The sequence below is a fragment of the Sapajus apella genome, unplaced genomic scaffold (genome assembly GCF_009761245.1).
Source record: "Sapajus apella isolate SASKATOON/1434 unplaced genomic scaffold, GSC_monkey_1.0 scaffold143, whole genome shotgun sequence".
Classification (NCBI taxonomy): Eukaryota; Metazoa; Chordata; class Mammalia; order Primates; family Cebidae; genus Sapajus; species Sapajus apella.
The window spans coordinates 2,748,266-2,770,003 of record NW_022437083.1 but is presented as its reverse complement, the minus strand read 5'-3'; the positions used below and the strand labels follow the sequence as shown (position 1 = coordinate 2,770,003).

The window sequence follows — 21,738 nt, the reverse complement described above, 5'->3', positions numbered from 1 at the left end:
TCAGGTTTCCCCAAGATCCAAGAGTCTTGGGGTCTAAGAGCAATCACCCAGATTCCAGAGGGAAAGGCAAGAAAGCAAGAGTGAGGCATTGTGGGTAATGCCTCATACACAAAACAAAACAAAATAGCAACCTGAGACACACACAGTAAAAATAAAGAGGAAGAAAAGCCAAGACAAGACAATCAGAACTGGGGCCTGTCCAAGAAGTCCATCAGCCAACTACAAGGGCTAGGGTTAAAAGGTCAACCCTGCAATTTTCTGGGGTATGAGAGGCAGCTATTCATTTAATCATATATTCATTGAGCGTCGGGCATTGTAATAGGCCCTAGGGATTAAAAAAAAATAGTGAGCAAGATGGGTGCACTCCCTACCTTCGTACAGCTTGAAGAGCAAAAAAATATCTCAGCACCTACTGCAAATAAGGCCCTGCGCCTGACATGGGGCATCCAGCCTTTGTCTGGTGTACAGCAGTTCAGCTTCATCTAAGTCAAAATAAACATGGAATTCAAGCACCTGCCATTTTAAAAGACTAGGATTGCCAGATAAAATGCAGGACCAGATAAATTTGAATTTCAGATAAACAAGGGACAATTGTTTAGAACAAATATGTCCCAGGTTTCAGAAAAACAGCGATTTATTTTTTACTACAGTACGTTTCATGTCATTTTTAGGATATATTTACAAGAAAGCATCATTTCATTGTGCAAAATAAAATAATCAAACTTAAAGCTGCTGAAACTTTGAATTATTCTGAGCCTTGAGAGGGGCGTCGCTGTGTGGCTGACTCAGCAGCATGCAGCTGGAACGCCTGCTTTTTCCTGTAAGTGATCTGGGATGACTGAGGAGGGCCAGAGATAAGACTCCCTCAGAACACCACACCTCCTCGCAGAATATGAAAGCAGTCTTCCTTGGCAAGTTGTACTAATCAAATCGTTAAAACTGTTTCTGCCTAATTAGTGAAATCTTAGCTTCCTCACTTTTGAGCACTGACCCCCTTTCTTTGGAGCCTGTGTTTCTGGATGGCTGACCTCAAGCTTTGTGCTGTAATAAGCCGTACAGTCTTATTTTCTGAATCTCATTTTTTAAGGTTGACATTTGTTTAACTGAAAGTCAGGTTTAACTGGGAGTCTTATATTTTATTTTTATTTGCTAAATTTGGCAACCTTCTCAACCTTATACTTTTCTTTCCTTTCTTTCTTTTTTTTTTGAGACAGTCTCACTCTGTTACCCAGGCTGGAGTGCAGTGATGCAATCTCACTGCGAACTCCGCCTCCCAGGTTTAAGCGATTCTCCTGCCTCAGCCTCCCCTGTAGCTGGGATGACAGGTGCCTGCCACCACGCACAGCTAATTTTTTGTGTGTGTGAGACAGAGTCTCACTTTGTCGCCAGGCACCAGGCTGGAGTGTAGTGGCGCGATCTCGGCTCACTGCAACCTCCTCCTCCCGGGTTAAAGCAATTCTCCTGTCTCAGCCCGCCCCCAGGAGGTGGGACTACAGGTGCGTACCACCACGCCCAGCTTATTTTTGTATTTTTAGTAAAGACGGAGTTTCACCATGTTGGCCAGGATGGGTCTCAATCTCTTGACCTCATGATCCACCCACCTTGGCCTCCCAAAGTGCTAGGATTACAGGCATAAGCCACCACGCCCAGCCTAATTTTGTATTTTTAGTAGAGACGGGGTTTCACTATGTTGGCCAGGCTGGTCTTGAACTCCTGACCTCAGGTGATCCACCTGCTTTGGTCTCCCAAAGTGCTGGGATTACAGGCGTGAGCCTCCGCACCGGGCTCAACCTCACACTTTTTCTGTTAACACTTTCTGGTTCCTTTTTCATAATGTACACAGAAATCTACATTTCTTCAAAGGTAAGCACAACTCTTTTTTTTTTTTTTTGAGACGGAGTTTCGCTCTTGTTACCCAGGCTGGAGTGCAATGGCGCCATCTCGGCTCACCGCAACCTCCGCCTCCTGGTTCAGGCAATTCTCCTGCCTCAGCCTCCTGAGTAGCTGGGATTACAGGCACGCGCCACCATGCCCAGCTAATTTTTGTATTTTTAGTAGAGACGGGGTTTCACCATGTTGACCAGGATGGTCTCGATCTCTTGACCTCGTGATCCACCCGCCTCGGCCTCCCAAAGTGCTGGGATTACAGGCGTGAGCCACCGCGCCCGGCCGGGTAAGCACAACTCTTATACACTTCACCCGTTAACTTTTTTCGGTTTGATTTGTATTTCAAATCCCCCTTTTCTTAGCTTTGGGATATATTTGACATTAAAAGACACACACTGAACGTATGCAGTTTATACAGGTATACAGTATAGATGCCTGTGAAAACACTACCGTAATCAGAATAATAAACATTGTGATATATTCATTATTTTCTGATGTCTTATTGTGCACCTTTGTAATCCTCATCCTCCACCTACTATCTAGGCAACTGGATCTGCTTTCTGTTGCCTGTAGATTAATTTGCATTTTCTAGTATTTTTAATAAATGGAATCATACAGTATGTACTTTTTTAACTGGATTATTTCACATCGGATAATTTTTTTTTTTTTTTTTTTTTTGAGATGGAGTCTCGCTGTCACCCAGGCTGGAGTGCAGCGGCACAACCTCGGCTCACTGCAACCTCCGCCTCCTGGGTTCAAGCGATTCTCCTGCCTCAGCCTCCCAAGTAGCTGGGACTACAGGTGCTAGACTACAAGGACCACCACGCCTGGCTAATTTTTCATATTTTTAGTAGAGATGGGGCTTACTGTATTAGCCAGGTCTCTGTCTCCTGACCTTGTGATCCGCCCACCTCAGCCTCCCAAAGTGCTGGGATTACAGGCATGAGCCACTGTGCCTGGCCTGGCATAATTGTTTTTAATCTGTATGCCTTTTCTTTTTCTTGCCTTATTGCACTGACTAGGGACTCTAGTATCATGTTTAATTGAAGTAGGGAAAGTAAACGTCTTTGCCTTGTTCTTAACCCCAGAGAGAAAGCATTCTCTCTTTCACCATCAAGTATGATGCTGAGTTTTTAAAGATGCCCTTTATTAGGTTGAGGAAGTTCCCTTCTACTCCTGGTTTGGTGAGAGTTAATCATGAATAAATGCTGGGTTTTGTCTGATGCTTTCTCTGTATCTATTAAGATTATCAAAAGGTTTTTCTTTTAAAATTCATTATGGCAAATTACATTGACTGATTATCAAATTTTGAATGTTGATTTTCTATGTTTTTGAATGTTGATGTTTCAAATATTGCATTTTTGGGATAACCCTACTTGGTCATGGCATATTATCCTTTTTTTTTTTTTTTTTTTTTTTTAGGCAAGGGTTTGCTCTTGTCGCCCAGGCTGGAGTGCAATGGCACGATCTCGACTCACCGCAACCTCCGCCTCCTGGGTTCAGGCAATTCTCCTGCCTCAGCCTCCCGAGTAGCTGGGATTACAGGCACGCGCCACCATGCCCAGCTAATTTTTTGTATTTTTAGTAGAGACGGGGTTTCACCATGTTGACCAGGATGGTCTCGATCTCTTGACCTCGTGATCCACCCGCCTCGGCCTCCCAAAGTGCTGGGATTACAGGCTTGAGCCACCGCGCCCGGCCATATTATCCTTTTTTACATATTGTTGGATTTGACTTGCTAATATTTTGCCAAGAATTTTGTCTTTTCATGAGTGACATTGGTATGTAATTTCCTTTCCTTGTATTTTATTTGTCTGTTTCTTATGTTAACTCTTTTGCTTTTCAAAAGAGGATTTCCAGGAATCATGCTGATATAATATGTATTATACTGGTATAATAAAGGAGTAAGATATAATTTATGTTATATATAATATATAGATAATGTGTACTAGGTATAATTATTAGCTAACATTAGTTATTAATAATAGCTATTAGTAGCTCCCTTAAACTACTTATACATACACGAGTTTTCTTCTCTTTTTTGTTCAGTTATTTCCATTCTGCCCCTTTGCTGCTGTTTTCTGCTGCAGTAGCTTTTCTTTGCCACTTTGCTGTAGCTTTCTGTCCCCCTTCTGTGTTGCCCTTTTCCTTTGCTGTAAACTTTTCCTGTTCTAGTCTTCTGCCTTTTACTCTCAAAATTTGTTTGTTCATTTATTCATTCATTCAGGAGTTCGAGTTCCTACTGTGTACAGGACACTGTCCTAGATGCTGGCACACAGGGTTACAGGAATAGCTGCTGCCCTTAGGAAACTCAAAAGCTTTGGAGGACCATGCCCACCTCAGCTAGCCAGTTTAAAGCAGCACTGCTGGCCACCAAGTCCCTCTGTATTTAGGTAACCAGCTCTGAGTGGACAAGGGAACTTGAAGGGGAATTCTTCCTGGACTCAGGGGTTGGACCTCTCAGCTTATTAGGCCTTGCCCTCCCTGGGCAAGGTAGGAGTCTTAACCACCAGGGATTCTAGATTGATTCACTGAATGACCAATTGTGGAATTTTCCAAAGTTAAACAAATCTACATAAAGTACAAAATTTCCCCCATTTACATAAAACTGTTTGTTTTTCAAAGATATCCTCAATTTGTACTGGATAGATTCATAGTCCAGGAAGGCTCAGAGAACCAGCATTCAAGGGTCTTGGGGTCTTCAGGCATTCCTCCTTCTCCCCAGGGTTCTTCTCTCTTTGCTCCTCAGGTTCCCTACTCTGGGATGAGGAGCCCAGGCTGGGGGGTCTACCTGAATGAAGCACAGCATCTTGCACATAACAGCAACTCAGGCTCTGACCCTCTTCACTCAGTGGAGGGTCCCTTCTGTACAGCTTTATTCAGCTAGAGTTTCAGGAAGCTGAGGCAGGGACAAACTGAACATTCATCAGCTGTGTTAAGGATTTGCTGAGTCTAGAAATAAGATTATCTTTTTTTTTGAGACAGAGTCTCACTTTGTTGCCCAGGATGGAGTACAGTGGTGCAATCTTAGCTCACTGCAACTTTCACTTCCCAGGTTCAAGTGCTTCTCCCGCCTCAGCCTCCTGAGTAGCTGGGATTATAGGCGCCAGCCACCACGCCTGACGAATTTTTGTATTTTTAGTAGAGTCGGGGTTTCACCATGTTGGCCAGGCTGGCCTCAAATGAATTCCTGACCTCAAGTGATCCACCTGCCTCAGCCTCCTAAAGAAGTGCTGGGATTACAGGCATGAGCCACTGTGCCTGGCTTAGAAATAAGATTTTAAAAATTATCATTTTTAACATAAAAAATTACAAGTTTCTGAGATCATGCCATTGCACTCCAGCCTGGGTAACAAGAGCGAAATTCCGTCTCAGAAAAAAAAAAGAAAAAAAAAATTACAAGTTTCTATGCATGATTCATGGCTTGCAAAAGTATTCCTATATAATACAGATATTTTTTGAGACAGAGTCTCGTTCGGTTGCCCAGGCTGGAGTGCAATGGTACAATCTCGCCTCACTGCAACCTCTGCCTCCTAGGTTCAAGCAATTCTCTTGCCTCAGCCTCCTGGGTGGCTGGGATTACAGGTGTGTGCCACCACGCCCAGCTAATTTTTTATATTTTTAGTAGAGATGGGATCTCACCATGTTGGCCAGGCTGGTCTTGAACTCCCGACCTCAGGTGATCTGCCCACCTCAGCCTCCCAAAGTGCTGGGATTACAGGCATGAGCCACCGCTCTCAGCCTGCTCCTATATAATTGAATAAATGAACCACTACTAAATGCTTGGAGGGGTTGGGAATGTTGCTGTAAAGACAGAATAAAAACCAAGTAATTAAAAGTTGGCAAAGTTCTTCAAAAGCTTTTAAGGTCATCTCATTAGATGAACTGCTATAAGCTTTATATATGGCTAACAGAAAAAGAATTTTGGTAAATCAATAAATTTGGTAAAATCAGAGAATTGGTCATTTGGCAAAATTGGCTTAAAATACTTTTAGAAATGCTACCTACGAAGAAAACAACTATTTAAACATAGTTTAAAATTAATCATTACAAGATAAAAAATTTCCATGTGAAACCCTAAAATTTTTGTTATATTAGCAGGATACAGTCATAAGAAAACAAAACCACACTAAGATCATTGACGATTTTTTTAGGTCTCCATGAAACCAGAACCTTGACTTTTTTTTAAACATGCAAATCTAAAGTTGCAAAAATAGTGCAGTGAATCCCATAGGTCCTCTACACTCACCAGTGATGAATGCTGGTGACATTTGTTTTCTCTCTGTATAGAGATAGACATTTTTGTTGTTAAACAATTTGAGTGGAAGTTGTAGAAATTATGACTCTAGAATCTACCTTTAAGGGCTATGTGCAGTGGTTCACATGTGTAATCCCAGCACTTTGGGAGGCTGAAGTGGGCAGGTCAGTTGAGGTCAGGAGTTCAAGACCAGCCTGGTCAACATGATGAAACCTCATCTCTACTAAAAATACAAACTAGCTGGGTGTGGTGGCACATGCCTGTAGTCCCAGCTACTCCGGAGTCTGAGGCAGGAGAATTGCTTGAACCGGGGAGGCACAGGTTGCAGTGAGCTGAGATTATGCCACTGCACTTCAGCCTGAGTGACACAGCAAGACTGTCTCAAAAAAAAAAAAATAGAGGAGAGATAATAAATTTATAAGGATATTCTTTAACATAACCGTGCTAAAATTATCAAGTTTAGAAAATTGAACATACAATACTATTATCCAATGTATGACCCATGTTCAAATTTTGCCAATTATGTTAAAAAATTTCTTTATAGCAATTTTTTTCCAATCTAGGATCCAGTCCAGGTTCAAATGTTGCATTTCTTTGTCCTGACTTTTTTTTGTCTCCTTTAATCTGAAAACATTCTACAGGCTTTCTTAGCTTTTTATCATATTTGCATTTTTGAAGCTTGAAGGCAGTTGTTGCATAGACTGTCTCTCAATTTGGTTTTGTCTTGTTGTTAGCCTGTGATTAGATTCCGGTTGTTCATTTTTGTCAGGAACACCACAAGTTATGCTGTGTCCTTTCCCATGTCTGACATCAGGAGGCACGTAATATCATACTGGCTGATAACTGGTGATCTTAACTTTGATCACTTGTGATGTTCACCAGCTTTCTCCATTGTAAAGGTACCCCTGTTTCCCAATTATAATGAATATGTAGTCTGTGGGGAGATTTGAGACTGTGTAAATATCCTGCTTCAGAGTAAATTTCATGAATGGCTTTAGCATTCATTGATGATTCTTGCCTGAATCAATTATTACTATGATGGTTGCAAAACAGTGATTTTTTTAACTCTGTCATTCTTCTACATTCATTAGTTGATGTTCAACTGTGAAATAAGGTTTCCCTTCCTCCCTTCTTCCTTCCTTTTTCTATTTATTTATTATTTGCATATCTACCTATCTATCTACCCGTAGAGACTCATGGACTCATGTTATATTCAAAAGTTCTACTATGAGGCCTGGCATGGTGGCTTATGCCTGTAATCCCAGCACTTTGGGAGGCCACGGCGGGCAGATCGCTTAAGCTCAGGAGTTCGAGACCAGCCTGGACAACAAGGCAAAATTCCATCTCCACTAAAAATAAAAAAACTAGCTGGGTGTGGTGGTGCATTCCTGTAGTCCCAGCTACTCAGGAGGCTGAGGCAGGAGGATCACCTGACCCCGGGAGGTCAAGGCTGCAGGGAACTACGATGACACTTCAGCCTGGAAGACAGAGCGAGAAACTGTCTCAAAAAAGAAAAGAAGAAAAAAATTTCTACTCTGAAAAGCAAAGGGGTAAAGAATTGTGCTTACCTTTGGAGATAATGTAGAACCCTAAACCTAATGCTAGTTTGGCATATTTGGTAGTTTTTTGTATTTGGACCTCAGATGTACAAAATTGGATTAATCATAATCCTTGGTTCATGATATACTCCTATTTTTCATGCATGGTCCATTCCTTTTTCTATTTTTTTGAGACAGGGTCTCACTCTATTCCTCAGGCTGGAGCGTAGTGATGCACACAGCTCACTACAACTTCAAACTCCCGGGCATGAGCGGTCCTGCCACCCTGGCCTCCCAAGTAGCTGGGAATATAGGCAAGTGCCACCATGCCCGGCTAATTTTTAAATTTTTTGTAGCAACAGGGTCTCTCTGTGTTGGCCAGGCTGGTCTCAAACTTCTGACCTCAAGCGATCCTCCCACCTCAGCCTCCCAAAGTACTGAGATTATAGGCGTGAGCCACCGCACCTGGCCAATAACCAATTATTTTTAAAACTATGCACCTCAAACTCACTGCTCAAAACAAAAACTATAACAGATAATAATTCTATGACCTAGCAATTCTACTCCTAGGTATGTGAGAAATCCTTGTTTATATAAAAGAGGAGACAGATATGTACAAGAATGTTCTTAGCAGTACTATTTACAGTAGCAAAACCCTAATGCCTATCTACAGGATAGAGCATGAAAAAACTGGTACGTTCTTCAATGGACTAATATACAGGAGTTGAAATCAATGAACTATAATGACATACAACATGAATGAGTCTTATCAATATAAGATTAAGCAAAACAGCTCCCCAAAATAAATATAGTTCAATACCCCTTTTATAAAGCATAAAATATAGGAATATATATATTTTAAGAATATAGATAGACACAAAGTAATTATATAGCAAGGAAAGCAATGGAATCATAAAGGGGTTCAGGATTATGGCAACCGGGGATGAGGGATAGTGGAGGGATGGGATAGGGCAGGTGAACACATGGCTGGTGTAGATTGTCATGTTTATTAATGGCTTTAAAGAAAATCCAGTACATGTAACTCAAACTTGGACATATGAGAAAAAGCCTGTTTTCCAGACTTTTTGCTACGATTTTAGTTTTAGGATTTCCTCCCCAACTCACCCTCCACAAGACAGAGTCTTGTTCTGTCACCCAGGCTGGAGTGCAGTGACACAATCTCGTCTCACTGCAACCTCTACCTCCCCAATTCAAAGGATCCTCGTGCTTCAGCCACCCAAGTAGCTGGAATTACAGGTGTGTGCCACTACACCCAGCTAATTTTTTTGTATTTTTAGTAGAGACGGGGTTTCACTATGTTGGCCAGGCTGGTTTCCAACTCCTGGCCTCAAGTGACCTGCCTACCTGGGCCTCCCCAAGTGCTGGGACTACAGGCGTGAGCTACCGCTTCTGGCTCCTAGAATTTCCTGATAGAGCTGATTGACTTTCATGTAAGCATATGTTAAGATCACGTAGTGTTAATTTGGGATTATACTGTATGCCAAAAAATAAAGTTCATAAATTTGTAGAACTAGAAGTAAGGCCAGGTATGATGCCTCACGTCTGTAATCCTAATACTTTGGGTGACTGAGGCAGCATTGCTTGATCTCAAGAGTTTGAGACCAGCTTAGGCAGCAGAGCGAGACCTTGTCCCTATCTAGCTGGGCATGGTGGCACGGCCTATGGTTCCAGCTATTTGGGAGGCTGAGGTGGGAGAATCTGCTTGAGCCCAGGAGGTTGAGGCTGCAGTGAGCTATGGTAGCACCACTGCACCCCAGCCTGGGTGACACAGCAAGACTGTGTCTCCAAAAAAAGAAGAAAGATACAGAAGGTAGTGAAATCCCAATGAGTAATATTTATCCTTTCTTAAAAAGTATAATCGTTTAGTAGGAAAATGAGAATTTTTATCTAAATGAAATCATAAATTGCTTTAAGAGGCTCCTGCATTTCACTTTTAATTGCCAAAAACTTTTCTCAAGTTTGAAAATACCTAAAAGCCATATATATGTATATATTTTTTGAGACAGAATTTTGCTCTTGTTGCCCAGGCTGGAGTGCAATGGCGCAATCTCGGCTTGGCGCAATCTCGGCTCCCCGCAACCTCAGCCTCCTGGATTTAAGCGATTCTCCTGCCTCAGCCTCCCCAATAGCTGGGATTACAGGCGTGCATTAGCACGCCTGGCTAATTTTTTGTTTTTAGGAGAGATGGGGCTTCTCCATGTTGGTCAGGCTGATCTTGAACTCCCAATCTCAGGTGATCCGCCCACGTCGGCCTCCCAAAGTGCTGGGGTTACAGTTGAGAGCCACCGCGCCTGGCTGCCATATACTATTTTAATAGAATCATTAGTTTTTCATGGAGTTATTCTTGATCGCTCTTTCTCCCTCACTTGCCACAGTCCTTTACAAGAGCAGTGCTGAGTCTATCGCCTTAACATTGCTCTACTCTGAACCTCTTTTGTTCTCTTCAACCGCTGCTGTAGTTTAAGCCTAGGTTTGCAAACTAGCAACTCAGGGGACACCTTCGGCCTACAGACAAGCTGTGTTTGGCCTGTGCAAAGTTGAAAGTTTAAAAAATTTGTTGCCAACGTTTAAAAATTTGGAAGTTGTGCTTAAAAATGCAGATCCCAGCTTCTTTTAAAAAATAAAAATATTATAGCTAGGTGTGGTGGTGTTGGGGGAAACAGCAATGGAGGAAAGGCTTACAGAGTGCCACATAAAATGATCTCAAGTACTGGGAACAACAGACTGCGGCCAACTGCGTCAGGCCTCTGGGGAGGCAAACTTCTCTAAGCCTTCAAGTTCCAGCTGCAGAGCGACCTTGACTCTGTTACAGTGCATAACATGCTCAAGGACTTAAAACCCCTTTTGTAGCATCACAAAGTAACCAGACTTGTAGGCTCCTTGTGAGACTCACTTCCTCCAGCTGTGCCTAGAATGCAATCTGTAGATAATAACCACATGTTCTGCTTTTCAAAGAAACTCACAAAGCCACCACTGCTAGCAATCTTCAGAATGACCCGCCAGCTCCAGTTCACCGAAGAATGCTCCACCATCGCACCACCCCCTCCCCACCATCACCTCACCTTCACCCCACCATCTGCTGACTGCTCAAAGTGACTGTAACCAATAAATGCTGTGGGGAACCTAAGCTCGGAGACTTCACTGCCTCCATTACAAGTGATGGTCCCCTGGTCCCACTTTCATTCTTAATCTTTCTCTCATTCCCCTGTCGCCACCGAACTCGGGGTACCCACGGGTGGGGTGTGGGGGCTGGTTCCCTACATGGTGGCTCACACCTGTAGTCCTAGCTATTCAGGAGGCCGAGGAAGGAGGATTGCTGGAGCCCAGGAGTTCCAAGCTGCAGGGAGCTATGATTGTGCCACTGCACTCCAGCCTGGGCAACAGAGAGACCCATCTTTGAAAAAGAAAAAAGAGAAACCAGAATATCTGGCAACGCTAGGCCTACAAGTTTCTTTCAACTCGTTCACTTCACTCCTTAGCATCACTTGCTTACCCCCATAAGGGCGACCAGTCTCCTTTATCTAGCCTTCCACCCTCACCTCAGTAGAGTATTATATCTACCCCACCTCCTCTACATTGTCAAAAGTGGCTTTCTCATGAGGTTCAATCAAATCATTTCTTGATTTGCATATGCTTGATTTGCTGGTTGTTTTCAGGATAAAATCCAAACTCCTTAAAATGGCATTTCACGATCCGGTTTGCCCACACCATGCAGTTCCTCACTCCCTCCCAGCTCTGGCTCCCCAGCACCTGCAGTTCCCAGACCAGCATGCTTCCTGACATCTGCCGTGCTGCTCTCTCCACCTTCTCTCCTTTCTCCCGGCTAACCCGTACTCAGCCTTCAAAACTGCGTTGACATCCGTCTTCCGAGAACCCCCGAAGCCTTTCTCTCCTGCTCTTTGAGGATCCCTCAGCAACCTATGCTCTTGAGTTGCTGAGCTCTTCCTTTAAGTGCTCGAGGTCTCCAGACACACCAGCAGACATTAACCAAGGGCGGGCTGAGGGGGGTAATCGTACGGGGATTAGATCAGTGCTATTTCCTAGTCTACACCGCGAACTGAATTCTGTCCCCACGGTGTAATGTGACCGGGGTGAACAAGGGTCCGCCCCGGTACGGATTCCTGAGACCACCGTCCCCCTCCGTGTGCAAACCAGCAGGGAGCGCAGTAGACCGCGCGCGGCCTGGATTGGAGGGAGCGGCCCGCGGGAGCGGCCTGGGATTGGAGGGCAAGGCCCGCGGGAGCGGCCTGGATTGGAGGGGGCGGCCCGCGGGAGCGGCCTGGGATTGGAGGGCGCGGCCCGCGGGAACGGCCTGGGATTGGAGGGCGCGGCCCGCGGGAACGACCTGCAAGCACGGCCTGGGATTGGAGGGCGCGGCCTGCAGGAGCGGCCTGGGATTGGAGGGCGCGGCCTGGGATTGGAGGGCGCGGCCTGCGGGAGCGGCCTGGGATTGGAGGGCGCGGCTTGCGAGCCCAGTGTGCGATTGGAGGGCGTGGCCTGCGGGAGCGGCCTGGGATTGGAGGGCGCGGCCTGCGAGCGCGGCCTGGGATTGGAGGGCGCGGCCTGCGGGAGCGGCCAGGTCTCGGAGGGCGCGGCCTGCTAGCCGGGTTTGCGATTGGAGGGCGTGGCCTGCGGGAGCAGCCTGGGATTGGAGGGCGCGGCTTGCGAGCGCGGCCTGGTCTCGGAGGGCTTGCTGGGAGCTGTAGTCCCCGGAGCCGGAAGTGGGGGTGGCCGGGATTGAAGCCGCCGCCGAGGCGGCAGTCTCTGCCGCTGCCGCCACCCGCGCGTAGCGCATCACCCCGAGCCCACCGGCCGCAGGTGCCTCCTACGGCCCCAGGCGCCCCCGGGAGCCCTGAAGGGCGAAGCGGCAGGGACGCCTCTCTCAGGCGAAGAGGCGGCCTTGTCGCCCCGGATGCGGCCGGAGAGCGCGAGCATGGAGCTCGGCGGCGGCGAGGAGCGCCTGCCCGAGGAGAGCAGGTGGGCTGGGAGCGGCCGCGGAGCTGCGGCGGCTGCAGGAGCTGGAGCCCCGGGAGGCCTGGGAGGACGTGGGGACGCGGAGGGAAGGGCCGGGCGCGGCGAGTCGAGGACGACGGCTGCGGACTTGTTTGGGAGGCATTTCGCAGAGGAGGGGCGGGCGGGGCGCAGGTGGGACGAGGGAACAGGCTGAGGGTGAGGACGGTGGGTGGGATTTTCCGCGGGCAGAGGGAGCAGAGGAGCGGGAAGCTCAGACCCAAGACCGCTGGAGAGGAGGTGGCTGCTGAGCGTCTGGCGAAGAGGCCAGAGTCTGTAGCCAGGGACGGGGCACCGCCCCGGCCGAAACTTGCCGTGACAGCAAGTGGGGCCCGTGTGAAGGGGGTGACGTTGTAAGAATTTCTGGGGGCAGAGGGTAAGCGTTACGAGTGGCCTGGCAAGAAGCTTAGGCGAGATGAGTGTGGGGGAGAGAGTGAGTGTCATGGCAGTGCGGTGGGGTGGGGGCTTCCAGTGCGGCCAGAAGCTGTCACTGAGTCACCACTGGGCCCCTGTCAGAGTGGCAGGACCTCTGTGTCATCTCCTTTTCATCTTCAAAGCTGTCGCTTCTTCCTCACAATGCAAACTAAGTTCTCATTTACGTATATAAAACCATTTTCAGAAAGTTCACATCTTCTGGAAATTGGGGGATTTAAAATATAAAAACTACTTTGGGCCGGGTGCGCTGCCTCACGTATGTAATCTCTGCGCCTTGGGGAGGCCGAGAAGTGCGGATCGCTTGAGTCCAGGAGTTTGAGACCAGCCTGGAACATAGGGAGACCCCCATCTCTACAAAAATACAAAAATTAGCTGGGTGTGGTGGCGCTCACCTGTGTGGTCCCAGCTACTCAGGAGGCTGAGGCGAGAGGATCACCTGAGTCCAGTAAGTCAAGGCTGCAGTGAGTCAGGATGACACCAGTACTCTCTAGCCTGGGCAACAGAGCAAGACCCTGTCTTCAAAAAATGAAAAAAAAAAAACCCAAACTACTTTGACTAAATGATGAATTGGAGTCTGTAGAGATGCTTTCCATTAGGGTTTGCTTCATTAGTAACTCTGGTCTTAATTTTAAGAGGCTGGAATGCTGACAGGCTAGAGCAGGAATGTGACTTAAAGGAGTTGTGCTTGACATTTATTATTATTTTATTTTATTTTTTGAGACAGGGGCTCACCCTGTCTCCCAGGCTGGAGTGCAGTGCTGTGTACACAGGTCACTGCAGCCTCCAACTCCTGGGCTCAGGCGATTATCCTATTTCAGCTTTCCAAGTAGCTGGGATTATAGGTGCCAGTCACCACATCTGGCTAATTTTAAAAACTTTTTTGTAGAGACAGGGTCTCACCATATTGCCCAGGCTGGTCTCTAACTCTTGGGCTCATGCAGTTCTCCCCCATTGGCCTCCCTAGGTGCTGGAATTATAGGTGTGAGCCACCAGGCCTGACCTCGCTTGACATTTAGAAACAGTTTCAAATATAGTGATGGACTCAGGAGTAGCTGGTGTCCAAAAACTGGAAGCAGAATATTTACCTCTGAGAAAATGTCAACAAGGGAAAATTTATGAGATGTTCCTGGTTGGAGACTTGCTTTTTTTTTTTTTCCCCAAGATGGGGTTTCACTGTATTGGCCAGGCTGGTCTTGAACTCCTAGCCTTGTGATCCACCTACCTTGGCCTTCCAAAGTGCTGGGATTACAGGCATGAGCCACTGCACCCAGCCAAGACTTGCTGTTTTTAAGGGTGACTCTACTTTCATGTGTGAAGTAGCCTGTTTTACAAAACCTGGACTAACAGGACTTTGGGGCTCTGCCTGAGATCTGTGAATGATTTGTACCAAGTGAAACTGAACATCTTACTTCCGTTTTCCATGTTTCACTTTCTGCTTTGCGTATGTGTCTATTTATTCTTCCTCCAGATGTCTGTGAAATGCTTCATGTAAGAGGTCCCATATAAATTCTAAACACGTTTTAGGGTTATTTTGATTTCCCTCTACTACCTCATGTGAGGGAGGCTGGGCTAGTTATTTTTTTAATATATGTAACACACTATTTACCATATGCCAGGTATTGTTTTAGGGTATTAAGATATGAAGACTGCATTAACTTGTTTGATCCTTATAACTGTTGTATGTGGTAGGCACTACTGTGGTCACTTTCACAGATGAGAAAGCTGAGGATGGACAGGATAAGTAACTTGTCAAGGTTGTACAGCGAATCCCTGACAGAACGGGACTCAAACCCAGGCAGTGTGGCACCAGAGTCTGCACTTTTCTCTTTCCTTAGGGACAGGGTCTCACTATGTTGCCTAGGCTAGTCTCAAACTCCCGGGCCCAAGCGATTCCCTGCCTTGGCCTCTCAAAGTGCTGAGGTTACAGGCATGAGTCACCATGACAGCCCAAGAGTCTGTACTTCTTTTTTTTTTTTTTTTTTGACAGAGTCTTGTTGTATCGCCCAGGCTGGAGTGCAATAGCACGATCGTGGCTGACTACAACCTCTGCCTCCCAGGTTCAAGCAATTCTTTAGCCTCAGCCTCCCAAGTAGCTGCGATTACAGGTGCCCACCACCATTCCCAGCTAATTTTTTGTATTTTTAATAGAGATGGGGTTTTGCCATGTTGGCCATGGTCTTGAACTTCTGACCTCAGGTGATCTACCCACCTCGGCCTCCCAAAGTGCTGGGATTACAGGTGTGAGCCACTGCACCCGGGCCAAGTCTGTACTTTTAATACTTACACTATGCTGCTTTTCACTATGCTACTAGTGACGAAGAAATATGTAAGATAGTGAGTAAATATCATAGCATTCTGTGCCTGTCTTTCAGGCCAGTAGGATAGCTCCTTTGCAGAATCTTTTCCCGTCTTTTATTCTTTTTATGCTTGCCTCTTAACCAAAACACTTTAATCAAAACTTAATTTTAGTGGTGGGGTTATCCTCACAAAGTCACTCATGTCGTTGTCAGAGGCCTACTCTGTTGGAAGCTGGTTAATTCAGAATGTGTTTTTTAATAAGGTTTCATGGCACTGATGGCCTCCTTAGCTCCAGATACACAACTGGTAAATACATTCCTTGTGCCTATTAATTGAGGCTTTGTGACTGGGTTACTGCATACATAACCTTTCTATAGCCAGTGAAACACCCAGTTCAGAAACAGTCTTCTTGATGAGATAGCATCATTTAATTAATGTATTTATTTTAAAGATAGGGTCTCACTCTGTCAGTCAGGTTGGAGTGCAATGGTGCATTCATAGCTCATTGCAGCCTCAAACGCTCTTCCCACCTCAGCCTCCTCAGCAGCTAGGACTACAGGTGTGTGCCACCACACCCAGCTAATTTTTAAATTTTTCAAATTTTTTGTAGACATGGGGTCTCACCATGTTGCATAGGCTGGTCTTGAACTCCTGGCCTCAAGGGATCTTCCCGCCATGGCCTCCCAGAGCACTGGAATTACAATCATGAGCCACTGTGCCCAGCCAGTAGCATCATTTTAAAAATGAAAGATGAAACTTTTCAGTATATTTTCTGTAAGTAGTTGGTATGATGAAATGAGAAGAAGCTTTAAAGTCAGATAGACCTGCATTTGAATCCCAGTTAAAGGATTAATTTGGCTTAACTTGATCAAGTTACATTACTTAACCTGCCTGAGTAGGAAGAATAATGCTTTTCTACCTGAGAACTTGTGAAGATTAAATAAAATGATACGCATAAAGCTTCTAACTGAGATCCTGATTATGTGGTAAGTGCAAAAAATGTCAACTCCATTCCCTTGCTAGTTTTTTGAAATAAGGCAGCTATTTGCTCCACAAGTTACTGTTTGCAAGGGTATAACTTGTTCTTCCTCTTTCAGTAGCTCCCAACACATTGGGACCTAGAGTGTTGGCTTGGCTTCCCACGTCACCCTGGTGGTGTAATTTTGTGATAGATTTCCCCATTGTTTTCCATCTAGCTAGCTATCACTCCAGCAAAATGCTGTGGAGCTTAGGGATGATACTTAACTTTCCCTCAGTTTCCTAAATGCCAGCTGATTTGAGGTTGTCTAGTAAAACTACTAAACTACTAGTTTACTGACTAAAACCTTCCCCTCTTCTCAGCTCTGTTGATAGCATTTTCCACTCACTCAGCCAAGCCAGAGGGTCAGAGTGAAATTTGATATTTCCCTCTTCCCCTTTTCCCATATCTAAACAGTCACCAGGGTCTAAAATTCAATTCCTAATTTTTCTTTTGAAGCCTTCTTTTTCTCTCCATTTCCAAGTATAATGGTTTATATGACTAAAAAATCTAGGGTGTACTATTGCTTCAGACATGCCCAAATATGGGTGTTCAAAGCTCTGTTTCCTGATGTGTTGTTTTCTTTCTCAAGTAGACCTTTCTACAGGATTACCTTAGCAACTCCAAGCTTAGCAGTATCAGCAACAAAAAAGATGAAGTCCCAGTAGCTCCAGCAAAAGCAAAAATCCCAGGGCTGACTCTTTTTGGACTGACTCTTTTTGTTCCTGTTCTTGTGATCAGGGTGTGGGCTATTCTGCTTAGTCAGGACTAAATTATGTGCCTAACCTTGGGTGCTAGAGTAGGGTGAGATCTTGGGACCTTATGGACCAGAGCAGAGAGATGGTTCCTCAGTGAAAAATCAGGGTTCTCTTACCAAAATAAAGGGACAAATTCTGGGCAGATATAAACAGCGTATTCATTCTAGATTGATATCATTTCTCCTTGGGGATTACTTCGTAACTAATCTTCCACCCTGAATTTAGTCCCTCAATTGCGGATAGCTTCAACCTGCTTATAGATTTTTTTTTTTTTTTTTTGAGATGGAGTTTCGCTCTTGTTACCCAGGCTGGAGTGCAATGGCGCGATCTCGGCTCACCGCAACCTCCGCCTCCTGGGTCCAGGCAATTCTCCTGCCTCAGCCTCCTGAGTAGCTGGGATTACAGGCATGCGCCACCGTGCCCAGCTAATTTTTTTTTGTAGTTTTAGTAGAGACGGGGTTTCACCATGTTGACCAGGATGGTCTCGATCTCTTGACCTCGTGATCCACCCGTCTCGACCTCCCAAAGGATTATATTTTTCAGAAACAAAGTTACTATAATGTTTTACTCAGAGATGTTCAGTGGTTGTCTGGGCTTGGTGGCTTACGCCTATAATCTCAGCACTTTGGGAACCCAAGATGGATGGGTCACTTGAGGTCAGGAGTTCAAGACCAGCCTGTTCAACATGGCAAAACCCCATTTCTACTAAAAATACAAAAAATTAGCCAGGCATGGTTGTGCACCTCTATAATCCCACTTAGGAGGCTGAGACAGGAGAATTGCTTGAACCTGGGAGGCGGAGGTTGCGGTGAGCTGAGATGGTGCCACTTCATTCCAAACTGGGCAACAGAGCGAGACACTGTCTCAAAACAAAACAAAAGTAGTGTTCAGTGGTTTTCCCATTGAAAATAGAATATTTTCTGTGTCAAAACTCCTCACTCTGATATTCAGTCTTTATGTTAGTACTTATGAAGTTCTCAATTACAGAACCATGGCACGTTCGTCCACTCTCACATCTTTCTCACCATTCTCATTCTTGCTTTTCTGCACTTGCTGCAATAGCTCCCTCTTTGTCTGAAGATCTCTTAGTCATCCCTTACATGACGCGCCTTTAGAAGGCTTCCCTCTCTATTAGAGTACATCTCACTTCATGGCATGGTTATATAAGTGCCCATTTCCCCCATGACGTTGTGAATTTCCTGACAGGTGGGACGCTTCCTCTTTAACCACCAGTGCCTAGCACAGCGCCTGACATGGAGTTGGTGTTCAGTGAATGTTTGCTTGAGGAATGAAAACATGAGCCATGTGGTCATGCCTCTTACAGTTAGGCAGATGCTAGTGGACTGTTGTCGTGGAGAGTGCCACTTTCTTCCCGTTTCTCCTATTCATTTTCACACCTTTAAATTTCCTATTTTATTTTTCCCATCCCTCTTTGATCATGCTCTGGGTTAACAGTTTATATAGACTGGTAGCAAAGCAGGATGATCACATGATTTTAAAGCAGTCCACATTGCGAGTTCAATTTGTGGTACAAAAATTACAGAAACATGCCCTTGAAGGTTGTGGGGAAACTGCTGTTGTCTGAACCCAGGAGGGGAAGGGTGTTTCAGCTGACTGCAAGGACTCTAAGCCTGAAGCAATTCTCAGTATTCCTCTCCCCACAGCTGTTTCTGCTTTTTTAAAGGGTTATCGCATTGTTGCCCAGGCTAGACTCGAACTTTTGAAGTCAAGCAATCCTGCTTCAGCCTCCTGAGTGACTAGGATTACAGGCATGTACCATTGTGCTCAGCATACCTTTTACCTTTAAATCATGTACCAGAAATTGAAGAGACTGAAACACTTGTCTTTCCTCCTGTGCCATGGCTATTGAAGTGGTGGTGTGTGCCTGCTTTCCCTTGTTTGTAAAGCATTCTGCTGCCTACATGGTATAAGATGAGCCTGTGAAGTAATAAGATTGTCTTTCTTATATGTCTCATGAAATCAGCCTCATTGTTTTGCAGTGAAACGTTGTAAGTTTCTTCCATTGCATCAAGCAGATTTAAGTCTTTACTATGTACACCTGACATCCACTATTTGAGGAAGTCCTTCCTAGCTTTCTTACTTCGCTAAGAAAGTTTTCTTTCTTTCTTTCTTTCTTTGTTTCTTTCTTTCTTTCTCTTTCTTTCTTTCTTTTTTTCTTTTCTTTTCTTTTCTTTTCTTTTCTTTTCTTTTCTTTTCTTTTCTTTTCTTTCTTTTCTTCTTTCCTCAGCATAAACAGGGCCTTGCACTCTGTGCTTACCCACAGATTTCGCCTTAGTTTAAATGCAGTGGATATATTCTTTGGACATGGGACACTGCAACCAGACTTAATTATGTTGCAGACTGTCCAGTCCTATACAATTTTTGGCAGAATTTTTTTTTTTTTTTTTGAGACGGAGTTTCACTCTTGTTACCCAGGCTGGAGTGCAATGGCGCGATCTCGGCTCACCGCAACCTCCGCCTCCTGGGTTCAGGCAATTCTCCTGCCTCAACCTCCTCAGTAGCTGGGATTACAGGCACGTGCCACCATGCCCAGCTAATGTTTTGTATTTTTAGTAGAGACGGGGTTTCACCATGTTGACCAGGATGGTCTCGATCTCTCGACCTTGTGATCCACCCGCCTCGGCCTCCCAAAGTGCTGGGATTACAGGCTTGAGCCACCGCGCCCGGCTCGGCAGAATTTTTTTGAAGCAGAATGGGTAAGAAGGCTTTATTTTAGGTACCCTTCCTGATTTTGTTGAATTTTTTAGATTTATGCAATGGAATTCACAGGGGGAAAATGACAGAGAAAAGAGGATATTATTCTCTGCTCTATGAAAGTGCTTTCCATAGACTGTCAGTTATACTCTACCCTGTGAAGCAGCTGTTGTCTCTATTTTACAGTGAGGGAATTGAAGCTTCAAGAGTTTAAATGGCTTGGCAAAGAGTGTGCATTTAGGCCCGCTGCAGTGGCTCATGCCTGTAATCCCAGCACTTTGGGAGGCTGAGGCAGGCAGATCACTTGAAGTCAAGCGTTTGAGACCAACCTGGCCAACATGGTGAAACCCCATCTCTACTAAAAATACAAAAATTAGCCAGGCGTGGTGGCGGGCGCCTGGATTCCCAGCTACTCAGGAGGCTGAGGCAGGAGAGTCATTTGAACCCAGGAGCAGAGATTGCAGTGAGCCAAGATTGCACCACTGCACTCCAGCCTGGGCAACAAGAGCGAAACGAAACTCCATCTCAAAAATAAAATGAAATAAAATACAAAAGAAATAGAAGATACATAGTCTGTTTCTTTCAGGAAACAAGCTATATAACATTAAATAACAATTTTAAAGTATTTTTAGAAGGAATGGTATATCGACAACATATGCTTTTGGGGTTCCAAGAAAGGAGTTATAGTGGGTCAGATTATTTGGAACCTTTTGGGAGAAAGTTGCGTTAGGGCTGAACCTGAATCCCTGAAAGGGATGAGAAGAGAAGAGGCTTTCCAGTTGAAGAGATGCATGAATAAGTCATGGAAGTAGGAGTGAGGTGGGTATGTTTGTAACAGTGTGTGATAGAGCGCCTGTCTCTGACTTGAGGAGTACTGAACAGCAGAGTTGGTATTTAGATTGGGGCCAGTGATGGAGAATTCTTCACCTCCATGCTAAGGGATTTGTTAGTGGTTAGGTTTCTGACATAAGGGATATTTCTTCCTTATGTCAAATCTGTTGATAGTTGAAACTCAATACATTTGATATTACTAGTGTGATGGGGAAGCATTTGTTGAATAGGAATCACGCTACAAAGCACACCTCCAGGTCCTGCTTGTTCCCTCCTAGACATTAAGATTCTCCTTTGGCTGGGTGCAGGGCTCATGTCTGTAATCTTAGCACTTTAGGAGGCCAAGGCAGATGATTCTTTGAGCCCAAGAATTTGAGACCAGTCTCAGCAACATAGTAAGACTCCCATCTCTACAAAAAAAAAGAAGATTCAAGCTGGGCGTGGTGGCTCACACCTGTAATCCCAGCTACTCAGGAGGCTGAGGCAGGAGAATTGCTTGAACCCAGGAGGCGGAGGTTGCAGTAAGCAGAGAGCTCGCCACTGCACTCCAGCCTGGGCAACAGAGGGAGACTCCATCTCAAAAGAAAAAAAGAAGATTCTCCTGTCAGCCATGAAATGGATGGAACTGGCCAGTGGTTACATTCTCCCAGGTGCCCCAGAGCTGAGAGACACTATGTAAGAGAGTCAAGTATGTTTTTCCTATAAGCATGTTGTTTATTTAAAGCATATTATTTATGTAAAAAGAAGCATATTCAACTACATAGCCTACAAGTTAAATACTAGATAATGAGAAATAGAAAATATGTAGCCAGATAAGAAGAAAAATTAAATATGAATGTGGCCGGGCGTGGTGGCTCACACTTGTAATCCCAGCACTTTGGGAGGCCGAGGTGGGTGGATCACGAGGTCAGGAGATCGAGACCATCCTGGCCAACATGGTGAAACCCTGTCTCTACTAAAAATACAAAA

At 45.2% G+C, this 21,738-nt stretch overlaps 1 protein-coding gene, 1 long non-coding RNA gene and 1 pseudogene across 9 annotated transcripts in view; 2 read left to right on the top strand and 1 right to left on the bottom strand.

Moving 5' to 3' along the window:
• RUBCN (rubicon autophagy regulator) overlaps positions 1–21,738 on the top strand; it is a 78,207-nt gene that overhangs the window by 1,862 nt on the left and 54,607 nt on the right. For 4 of the 8 annotated variants that reach the window (XM_032264241.1, XM_032264238.1, XM_032264239.1 and 1 more), the window contains exon 1: positions 12,475–12,681. The exons of 1 other annotated variant lie outside the window; for it this stretch is intronic. In XM_032264241.1, the coding sequence (XP_032120132.1) occupies positions 12,617–12,681 (65 nt within the window). In that variant the 5' untranslated portion in view covers positions 12,475–12,616. Of the gene's footprint in view, positions 1–12,409; positions 12,682–16,133; positions 16,222–21,738 lie in introns of those variants that run through there. 3 more of the 8 variants (XM_032264242.1, XM_032264237.1, XM_032264243.1) reach the window with 2 other exon arrangements.
• Positions 7,778–7,855, bottom strand: LOC116540686 (annotated as a pseudogene).
• LOC116540662 lies at positions 12,758–13,615 on the top strand. The gene is made up of 3 exons (XR_004264538.1): positions 12,758–12,986; positions 13,057–13,059; positions 13,605–13,615. It is a non-coding gene; the product is annotated as an uncharacterized LOC116540662 (long non-coding RNA).